General features: G+C 47.1%; 1 protein-coding gene across 1 annotated transcript; it reads left to right on the forward strand.

The window, feature by feature from the left end:
- Position 1: 1 nt before the first annotated feature.
- INHBB (inhibin subunit beta B) lies at positions 2–3993 on the forward strand (the record flags this gene model as incomplete). The annotated part of the gene is made up of 2 exons (XM_026044460.1): positions 2–356; positions 2974–3993. Coding segments are annotated over 2 exons (1131 nt in total), but the record flags the coding sequence as incomplete, so codon positions are not given.
- Positions 3994–11199: the final 7206 nt, after the last annotated feature.

Consider the following 11199-nt stretch of genomic DNA (forward strand, 5'->3'; position numbering starts at 1 on the left):
GCTGGCCTGCGGGCTGCTCCGCGCCGCGGGCTCGCCGACCCCGCCGGCGCCCGCCGCCTCGCCGCACGACACATGCACCTCGTGCGGCTTCCGGCGGCCCGAGGAGCCGGGCAAGGTGGACGGCGATTTCCTGGAGGCGGTGAAGAGGCACATCCTGAGCCGGCTGCAGATGCGGGACCGGCCCAACATCACGCACGCCGTGCCCAAGGCGGCCATGGTGACGGCGCTGCGCAAGCTGCACGCGGGCAAGGTGCGGGAGGACGGCCGCGTGGAGATCCCCAGCCTGGACGGGCAGGCGAGCGCCGGGCCCCCGGCCCACGACCCCGTCTCCGAGATCATCAGCTTCGCCGAGACAGGTGGGCGCCGCCCGGCCCCACTCCCCGGCCCGGCCCCTGCCTGTCCCCTGCGTGTCCCCCGGCCCGGCCCCTGCTGTCACCCTGCCTGACCCCCGCCGGCCTTGCCCGGCTCCTCTCCCTTCCCTGACCGGTATCCCGCCTGTCCCCCTGCCCGGTATCCTGCCTGTCCCCCTGCCTGTCTCCCTGCTCAGTGTCCTGCCTGTCCCCCTGCCTGGTATCCTGCCTGTCCCCTTGACTGTCTCCTTGCTCAGTGTTCTGCCTGTCTCCTTGCCCAGTATCCTGCCTGTCCCCTTGCCTGTCTCCTTGCTCAGTGTCTGTTCCCCTGCCTGTCCCCCTTGCCCAGTGTCCTGCCTGTCCCCCTGCCTGTCTCCTTGCTCAGTGTCTGTCCCCCTGCTTGTCTCCCTGCCCGGTATCCTGCCTGTCCCGCTGCCTGTGGCCCTGCACATCCCTGCCTGTTCCCGCTGTGGGCACCTGCTGGTTCATCCGTGTGTCCGTGCCCCATCCCGCCCTCCCTCCTGCCCCGCGCCTGCACCTGGCAGCTCCCGCTGTCCCGCAGCCTCCCCGGCCCTGCCTGCACCCGGCTGCTGCGCCCGCAGCGCCACTCGGGCCCTCTGCATCCCATCCTGCTGCATCCCCTGCATCTGTCGCCTCGCCAGGCCGCCCTGCAGGCTCAGCTGCCTCCTCGCACGCGTCCCTGCCAGGACCGTCCTTCACCTTTCCTCCCTCCCCGTCCCTTTCCCACCGCTTTAGCTTTTGCTGGCGGCGTTGGCCTTGCCGGCCGCGCGTAGCTGCTGTCACCCGCCCCGTGCGTGCGCCCTGTGCCCGGCCACCCTGTGCGCCCGCGGCCTYGCGGCTGCCCCTGCGCTCGCGCAGCCACCGCTTGCCGCCAACTTTGCACATCTGGCCCTAACGGCCCCGCTCCGCASAGCAGCTCGGCTCCCTCTGCCCCTCTCCCCTCTCCGTCGCCGGGCTCTCCCTCAGCTCATTTCTCTATCTTCCTGTGGCATCTGTGCATCATTTGTCCACAAAATAAATCTCTCTCTATTCTGCACGCTGCCCACTCATCTTCTTTATCTGCCCTCCCACCCAAAGCAGCTACATGCTCGGTATCTACGGGATCTGTTGCATTATACATACGCTTATTATAGTCRCATACAAAATTTATGGGCACACGTTCCCGTACAACACAAGTAACGTGTATTGGTGCAACAACACTGCACTGTTCTTTTTCTGTCGCTGTCATCACAGTTTATAAAGAAGTGGTGTATTTGCTACCRTGCGGAAGGTTTTTCCGAGTGTGCATTTTGGGTTTGCTTACTTTATAATAGGCCGTTGTTAGGAGATCTGCCGTAGGCTCCTAGTTCCAGTTGGTATTCAATTAATTGCTCGCTTTTGTAACACTTCCAAATCTACTCGATGTTAAAACATAAGACACGGTGCAAATTTTGCTCCCTGAAATATCACAAAGTACCAAACAGGCCCCGGGGGCATTTTTGAATGGCATCCAGAGTCACAAGTGAGGATACTGACTACGCAAAAAATCCCATTCAGAGGTGGACAGAAATAAAAAGGCTCTTAGGGAGGCGGAAGGCAGAACGAGCCACCTCTGGCTCCGTACGGAAAGAAGTCGGACGGAGAAGGGCAGGGGAGAAAATGCCCTTCCTGCAGTAATTGGAAGTAGCGGCCGGGAGGGCTCGGAGCGAGCAGCGGAGTCGCAGCCTCCGTTGGGCAGGCCAGCTTGCACATTTATCACCTCGGCCGCACTCAGTTAGGGCTTAGAGTGCGAAATTCCGGCGGGGACACTGGTATTTCTGCGGCATTTCGTGCAGCAGGCTCTTTTGTTTACCAATAATGGGCTATGTCAGACATTTGGTGACATTTGCTTTCCTGGGATAATTTCACTCTTTGAATTCTGGCGTTATTGAAAAGTATATTGAGAACAGCCAGTAATGACATGACGATGACAGCGACTGCTTTGCTTGATCGCCTCCTATGCAAGTTTATCTTTTCAGAGCAAAATGCAAAGGTTGAAATTATTAAGAGCAGTTGTTCCCTCAGCCTAAGTGGGGGACAGCTTAATCTGTTGAGCAAGCAGGCTCGTCATTGAGTGGTTTTTTTTTCCCCCTCGATCTTGTGAATCCTCTCTGTTAAACTGAGGCAAGAATATGTGAAAATGGAAACAAAATCCGTTGTTTGGCATTGACATTTCAGTGGTTACTAAAGAGACTTTCCCTGTGAAAACCAGGGGTTATCTGAAAGTTAAAACTATTCTTAAACCGGCGAGATAGGCAAGTACAAACGCTGGTCTTTTCAAGGTGCCGTTGTAACATCCTGAGAGCTGACTGGGAAAATCGTGTATTCCGGAGAGCCTTTCCTGGTTTCTGCAGATCTGACACATTCAACTATAGCCCGATTATGAACGTTACTGTGGGAAGTCCCTTTTCAATTCATTTCTATTGCAAATTCTGGATATCTGATTCAGTGCATGCCTCCTGGCTGATACAGCCGCTTAGCTCTTTTGATCAGCTGCGTTCTAGTGTTGTTTCTGCATCCAGAATTGCACAAAAGATACATTTTCTTTTTGACTTAATCTTGCTGATCTCTCCTTATCTTGCAGACGATCTGGCCTCATCTAGAGTCCGCCTCTATTTCTTCATCTCGAATGAAGGGAACCAGAACTTGTTTGTCGTTCAAGCCAGCCTGTGGCTTTACTTGAAGCTGCTTCCATATGTCTTAGAGAAAGGCAGCAGGCGAAAAGTAAGAGTCAAAGTCTATTTCCAAGACCCGGACACTAGCAACAAGTGGAATGTGGTTGAAAAGAAAGTTGATCTCAAAAGAAGTGGTTGGCACACTTTTCCCATGACAGAGGCGATCCAGGCTCTGTTTGAGAAAGGAGAAAGGAGACTGAACTTGGATGTTCAATGTGAGGGCTGTGAAGAGTATTCAGTGCTGCCAATTTATGTGGACCCCGGGGAGGAATCCCACCGGCCTTTTTTAGTGGTGCAAGCCCGTTTAGCTGATAACAAACACAGGATCCGGAAAAGAGGTCTGGAGTGTGATGGCAGGACCAATCTATGTTGCAGGCAACAGTTTTACATTGACTTTAGACTCATTGGGTGGAATGACTGGATCATAGCACCATCAGGTTACTATGGGAATTACTGTGAAGGGAGCTGCCCGGCCTACTTGGCCGGAGTCCCAGGGTCAGCTTCCTCTTTTCACACCGCGGTAGTGAATCAGTACCGAATGCGGGGGCTGAACCCGGGCACCGTGAACTCCTGTTGCATTCCAACCAAACTTAGCACAATGTCAATGCTGTACTTTGATGATGAATACAACATTGTGAAAAGGGACGTTCCCAATATGATTGTGGAAGAATGTGGTTGTGCTTGATTTAAGGTGTGTTTTTGGGGGGGAGAGAGAGAGAACATTCCCGTACTAGATGGTATTGGAGGAAGTTTCACTGTGTATCCAGGCATCAGTGTTGAAAAGTCACTGTGGAAAAGTTTGACTTAAAAAAAAAAAAAAAAAAAATCATTTCACTTTGGTGTCAGGACAGTGGCAGTTTGTGGATCTTGGACACTTATATATTCTACCACTTATAAGTTAACGCTATGAAATATCTTAAAGAGAAACACACACACACACACGGAGCGTGCGCGCACACTCGCACTCACACTCACACAGAGACACACACGCGCTCAGACACACGCAGACACACACGAGGCAGCTTGAAAAAGGGACGTCAGTGAGAGGAAGTCAGTGACCAGTGACGAGGTAACTAAATGCCTGCCCGTACGAGTGAAGGGCTCAGCAGCTGCTTCCCCGCCTGCTAGCGAAGCGAGCCCCAGTGAGCCCCCTTGGCTCACAGCAAGAGCACAAGCTGAGAGAACGCGACATATTCTTGCACGCAGGTGTCAAAACGACCAAACTTAGAAATTAAGGAGACAAAAGGCAAGAAAAAGAAGACTGTCACCTCTTAGATGTAATGGGAAGCTGCAGGACACCTGCCTTTGTAGGTGATCACTTCCTCTTAATTTAAATTTATCTAAATGTAAGCATCACAGATACCCGCATCTTCATACCGCACTTCCAGTAAGGAATCATGTGATAACAGCAGAGAGAGAGAGAGAGAGAAAGAGAGGAAGGAGAGGAGAGGAGACAGATACATAAGCAACTGCTGTGTTTCCAACGTCAGACCGTTGCGAAGTCACGAGCTGGGCTGGCATTATCTGATGCTTTAACTGACCAGAGAGAGAGAGAGAGAGAGGAAGGAGAGGAGAGGAGACAGATACATAAGCAACTGCTGTGTTTCCAACGTCAGACCGTTGCGAAGTCACGAGCTGGGCTGGCATTATCTGATGCTTTAACTGACCACGAGCAATCCGTGGATGGCTATCCCTGTTGTGGCTCGGAAAAAAAGGGGATTTGATGTCGTTTCCGGACTGTGTTGACCGTTAGCATCTCTCACTGTTCTAAGAGCAAAAAATCAAAGTTGCAATCTGTGTTCTTCAACAGGGGACTCAGCAAGGACACGTCACGTGGGGAAAAACAAACAAACAAAGGCTACCACGGCTAAACCAATGAACCCTAAAGAGGAATGACAGTAATACAGTGGAGACATTCTGAAAAATGCAGTGCATTTAATAACAGGCGAGGAACATTTTAACAAGTCTTGGGAAGGAGGAGAGAGGAGAGTGCTTTCAATTTCCTTACCAGGAGGTGTCAAGGATGGCCATAAAGATCAGAAAATAATGATACAGCATAGCACTTGCAAACTGCTTGAATGCACGTATAATAGCACTTGCAAATTTCAATGCCTTGAAAAGTGGTACTTGATAGTGCACTTATCTTTGCTCACTATCTAGGTAAACAGGTGCCGCATGAGCTATGCAATTTAAAGTGTTGACCCATACTAGACAAAACTGGACTTATGATATGACTTTTTTATATTTTTTTATACTTGAAATTAAATCTTTTGCTTCTTTTTTAAAGCGAATGATTGCTTTTAATGTTTGCACTGATTTAGTTGCATGATTAGTCAAAAAACTGCCATTTGAAAAAAATGTTATTTTTATAGCAGCAAAAAATGAATACAGTTAAATGTATTATACATAAATTTTGGAACCAAAGAGGCCAACATATTAGTTATAATTTTTATGAGATGGCAAAGCCATCATATATCATGTAGTCATACTGAGCAATCCCTCACGAGGCCTACCAATTATTTCAGGGTACAAAATGGATTCTGTTTGTTCTATTCAGTGTCTTTTCTATACCATACGCACATGGAACGTAGAGTGAAAAAATGACTATTGTAGAATACATTACAATATGTGCATCCTTTAAATCCAATTTTTATGTTTATTTAATAAAGTTCCTTTTAGGTTCTGTTCCATAATAATTTAAACCAAACAATTTTCACTTAGATTTGCTGTTGAAGTATTTTACATTTGTGTACAGTTTAAATAAATAAATAAAAAAGACTGAAAACTGGGTGTGCCTCTTTTTTTTTCTGCAGCGTGTAACATCTGGAGAAACTTGGTTGCTTTCCGCACTGAGTGTGGGTACAGATGGTGAACTGTCGCATTAGACTGTACTCATATTAGTCACTGCAGAAAGCCTTGTCTCAGAGTTCAGCTGCTGTACTCTGCTTTCTTCCTTTTTTTTTCCCCCCCTTTTTTTTCCATCTATATATATGTGCATCTGCCTATATGTATCTGCATCAGTTTAGGGTCTCTCAGCTGTTTAACACCAGGGGAGGCTAAAAGGAGATATGGATAGGGATATGTTCCGCATACCTGCCGGTAATTCAGAGCAAGTTCCTGGTTCACCTGCTATGTAAGAATGTAACTTGTTGTCTCGATCACTCCCTAATCTGTTAGAAGAGATAAAAAATCATGGAGAAAGCACTTCCAGGAAAAACACGTCAAAGCTCATTTTGACAAACATTTATTTTTAAATTAACTGGCACCAGGCACTTGTGTAAAAATATGTCTTCTTTACTAATCAAAAAAAAAAAAAAAAAGAAAAATTGGACAAATGCTCAAAAGAAATTCTTGTCAGCTACACATATATGTCTATACTCATTTCACTGATCTTCACAGAACAAAATTATTCCTCTTGGAGATCTGACTAGATGCTATGGAAGCTGACAGAAGGACTTCTGACCTAGCAAACTTTAGGCCTGGCCCTGACACCTGGAAAGTGTTGAAAAAGCAACTAATGCTTTTCTAACAGCAGCTACTACAACCAATGCTGGGTTCCTGATACAGTTCAAATTCAAGCCCACACCTCCCCTGAAGTCAAGACATGTGGATTAAAGGGCTTTGTGTCAGGAAACCTCTTGAAATATTTTTTGCTGCTGTGTCAAAAAGCTGCTGCTCAGAACGTTGTCCCGAGACCAAATTCCAGGGAATGTTTTATAGCTTTCTCACCACCTCTAACCACACGTGTATGGTCAAACCCACTGCTCAGCCCTCCTATTCCATTTCCCAGCAGATTGYTCTCCTATCTTTTCTCAATCAGCCTTACTTCCTCAGCCAGGCGGTGTGGCGGCATGGCTACCACATGGCTCAACTTTGTTATTGATGGGTTCAATAAATTCCCTTTAAAATAGGTGACAAATACACCTGCCTGTAGGCGTGTATTGACATAATAGGACCCTGTCTTCATAAATGCGAATGGGCCACATTCTTAAAAAGTAGACTTTCAGAAGCCTTTCTATCCGAAAGCCAAGGCCCTGGCCTTTGGGCCTGGCTAGGTTTTGTTCCTAGTTGAGGGCAGCCTGGTTTCTGGAGTCAAATCCGAGCCTTGTGCAGGCACTAGGACCCCTCCGTTACCCCACGGATCGAGCACGGTACCTTGGAGAGGGGCACAGAGGGCCCGGGCGAGGCACAGGCTGGGCGAGGGGCGCCAGGGGAAGGGAGCAGGGCCCAGATAGCCCTCGTCTGGCTCATTCTGGAGGGGAAAAGTGCCCGCTGTTCCTCCAGGGTGCACAGAAAGGGCCAACAAGCAGCTAATGTGCCCTTCCCTTCCATTATGATAAATTTGCAAGGCTTAATTCCCCTAGGAAATCCATGCTCACACTTCCCTTAAAGCTAGAGATTTTTTTCAGGGCGGATTTGGGGGTAGTAAAGAGGGGCACTGCTCGCAGTTTTCCTCCCCTGCTGTGCCAGTTGAACCTATGACACTGAGTTTCATGGGGTGGAAATGTAAAATGCRAAGAGGAGCATCGTCTGGGGAGCAAGGTTCCCAGATCCTGTTCTTTTATACAAAACAGTTCCCGGAAAAGAGATGAGCAGAACATGCTCTGAGCTCTCTCAAGCGTGGAATTGTTTGCTGGTATGAACACGCTGCTGAAAGCCAAGTATTCGTGAGGCCTGGTGCTGATAACAACCTGTCATACAGATTTCTAAGGCTAAAATAAAATAAAATGAAATAAAAAAGGTATTTAATGAGGAGGGCCCAATTTGGGCTTGATTTTTCAGAGATGTGACAAGTTTACCATTCTTGCTAGATTTTTTTGCAGGGGGAAGGCTGTGGGAACTCCACTTTTTGCAACYTCCACCTCCTACATATCTGAAATTAGGCAAACTGAAAAATGAGATGCCCAAATTTGATGGTTGCTTTTTGAAAGCTTTGGCCTGCATTTTYCTGTCTCTTATTCCCATCTTTAGAAAGCCGAGGGTCCAGTTTCATTCCCTTACACTAGCCTGGGTGCTGGGTTTAAAATGCAGTGCGGGAAGGGTCCAGACCCCCTTTAGGTTAAATGTCATTTAAGCAATTGTGAGAGGTTTTGAATTTGGTTCTGTAAATGCAAAATTACTGCATTCCTTCACCCTAGAAATAGGGGTAGATTGAAGCTCCTAGGCTAGAAATTCGTCGTCCTTTAAAATATTCTAACACAAGCAAAAACCACGTCCCTGTGCCTGGAACTCCCACTGGTGTTAATGAGGACTGTGTGAAAGGAGTGACTGTCACGATGTGGTGCAACAGAGCACATGGTGGATTAGCTCTGCATACATCATGTATTTCCGCACATAATAGACACCTGCTCCAAAATTGCCAGGTCTCACCTGCTTTTGCTTCGTTACTTGTGCGAGATGAAGTCAGTAACTGAAATTAAATACTGCATTCCCCTTGCCATAGGATAAGAGATAACCCCCTAACTGAATGAATCCCTCTTTGTAATAATTTTTGTCTGGAGTGGTTTATAGTCTGAAGGGTTGAGGAACATTTTGCAAAATGGGTCACGATTTTTTTTTTTTTTTTCCTTAAGAGCCCCTTTCTGTTAATACTTGTATCAGTCTGCAGATTTAATTCAAGGTAGCACCAGCAGAACTGAAGACAAACAAGAACTTGGCTTTCTTGAAATCATGACTGTACCCAGGTCATTTTCAGTATTTCTAAAGGAAGCTCTCTTTTGCTTTAATACTAACAGCTAAACGATTTAGCAAAAGCCGCTGATACTGCATGAGAGATCAGAAGAAGAAAAGGCACCTAACCCGGTCATAAATGCAGGGAGAATCTCCTTGCTTATGCTGGAATTTGGCCAGGAATTAGCAATTTCCCTCAGTGCAAAATACCACGGTAGCTTTCATTTGCTTGCACAGTCAATACCCTTGAACCAAAAGTTGGATTTACTTGGATTCTCATAGTGATGGGGGCCAATTTTATTTGGGTAACTTCATTGATTTCAGGGGAATTGTTTCTGATTTGTACTAGAATAAGTGGGAGCAGAATTAGGTTCTTTAATGTTCTTCCAGTTTAGCTCTTGGAATAACTTATATTTCATTATTATGTGTTTATGTAATTAGTGCAATTATATCAAATTATATAATTGGTACAATTACTTGGACTCATGTAACCACTGTATATAACATTCCATGCTGTAAAATCTTTTACTCTGGGAAAGAAAAAAAAAGTCAATATTACATGGGAGTCTTAATTTGTTTTTAAATTCCAGTATCAAATTTAGGGCCTGACCACATGCAAGGAGCTTCTGGTTCACATCAGTGGAGCTTCTCCGAGCAGGCAGCTCGCAGCCTTCATCACAGATACTGGGTTTTTAATCTGATTTGGCCAATTCCATTGAGCAGGGGCCCTCCTTGAAGACGTGCAGCTCTGAAGCAGTCTTCCCTGTAGAAAACAGAGATGTCAACTTCTGACACACCAGCTGAATTTACCCGAAAGAGCCGTGAGGCCATCAAAGAACTGCAACATGGCTATGATTTCCTTTCTCAGGGGTCACACTTCATGTATTTGTGGTCCACCACTCCAGATTTTAAACCAACACTGTGACCAGTTTCAAAGGCCCCTCTCCTTGGAAATATATATATTTGGCCCCATTCTAAATTGTTTTYAGGAGTCATTGTGGTTAAAGCTTGCAAATAGTGCAAAAGACACTGTTTTTAGGAATACTGAGTGTCCACTGTGAGTAACTGACTAAAATAAATAAATAAATAATAAAATAAAAAAGAATAAATGGAACAAAGGATGAGAAGAAAAGCTAAGAAGTGTCTTGAACCTGAGTCAGAGAGTCCATGATGACCCAGGACTCAGTTACTGGGTCCAGCTGTGTGGGGCCTCATCGCTGCCAGGTGCCGTGTGTTGGGGGGCAGCTCCTGCCTCCCAAATGACTTCATAGAAGCCACCTGGGTGGGGGTGCTCCTGAACCACCATCTTGGGGTGSTTTGGTTCAGTTTGTCTTGATTCAGCTTAGCAAGGTCTGTGTCTTGGACCTTGTGTGCTGGCCATCATGCCAGGCAGGACCGGTTACTGTTGCCTCAAGATGGTGGCTGGCTATGCCTGGCTGTGACCGGCTTTGTCTCGCCTCTTTCCCCCAGCTGGTAAGTGTGCTAGCGGTTTGTTATTTTTATCTTCAGCTCCTGCTTTGTTTTTGAGGATAATTGCATGTTATTGCTGCAATGTGTTATCGCAAGTGCTGCGAAGATGGCTCTCGCATCCGAGGGGGAAGATGGAGCTGGGGAGCGGCCGTTAAGCCTTGGTGGCGGCAACACAAGCGGGCAGCGTTTGCYCAGTTCTGGGCAGGGTGCTGAGGATGCGCTTGGGCTGAGGTTGGGCTTAGGCTGAGGTTGATCTTGTCCCTAGGTGTTTCTGTGATGGGGTTGATGTGTGCCTGGTCCCACCGCAGGGTCTGCTGCTGGGGCCATTTAGAACTTTCCAGAACCTGCAGCCTCTACCTTCCCTCTCCCGTGCCCCTTTTCGATATGTTTCCTTGCTTTGTGCCCCATAATCTGGTTTGATCTTTTGTGGCTCACTTTTTTTGGAGTGACCCACAGTGATGGAGACATTATGTTATTATTATTTTTTAATAAAAATCCTCATTTCTTTAAATGAGGGCATTGGGTGCTGGTGAAAGGAAACAGCTTCTATTTGCATTAATGAGAGCCCTGTACATGTGTATTTTGTATTCATTTGCGTGAATTATCCCAAGTAGCGATATTTTGTAAGGCTGTGTAATTTGCAGGGTGGTTATCGGTGACTCACGAGTATTTATTTGTGTCTTGTGTGCCTTGTGTACGCTTGGCTTGCGCAGGGTGGCCCGTTGGCACGGCGCAGCGCGCGTTTTATGTGTAAACACACACGAAACGTGCTCCTGCGCTCTYCAAGCAGAGCGTTTTCTGCTCTATTAGTGGCTTGCCGATGAAACAAACTCTCTTGGATTGCTGGGATGGATGAGAGCTGAAGTAGCCTAGCTGCCTTTCCCTTTGAGCAGGCATCCTGAGTGGGTTTTATGCTAGTTCTTGGTATTAGTTGTCCACTAGTTCACCAGTGTGTGTCAGTGAGTTAAATCCCATGTTTGATTTTATGCATGGGC

This window comes from Nothoprocta perdicaria, unplaced genomic scaffold, assembly GCF_003342845.1.
Source record: "Nothoprocta perdicaria isolate Ctin4 unplaced genomic scaffold, notPer1 scaffold_0, whole genome shotgun sequence".
NCBI classification, from domain to species: Eukaryota; Metazoa; Chordata; class Aves; order Tinamiformes; family Tinamidae; genus Nothoprocta; species Nothoprocta perdicaria.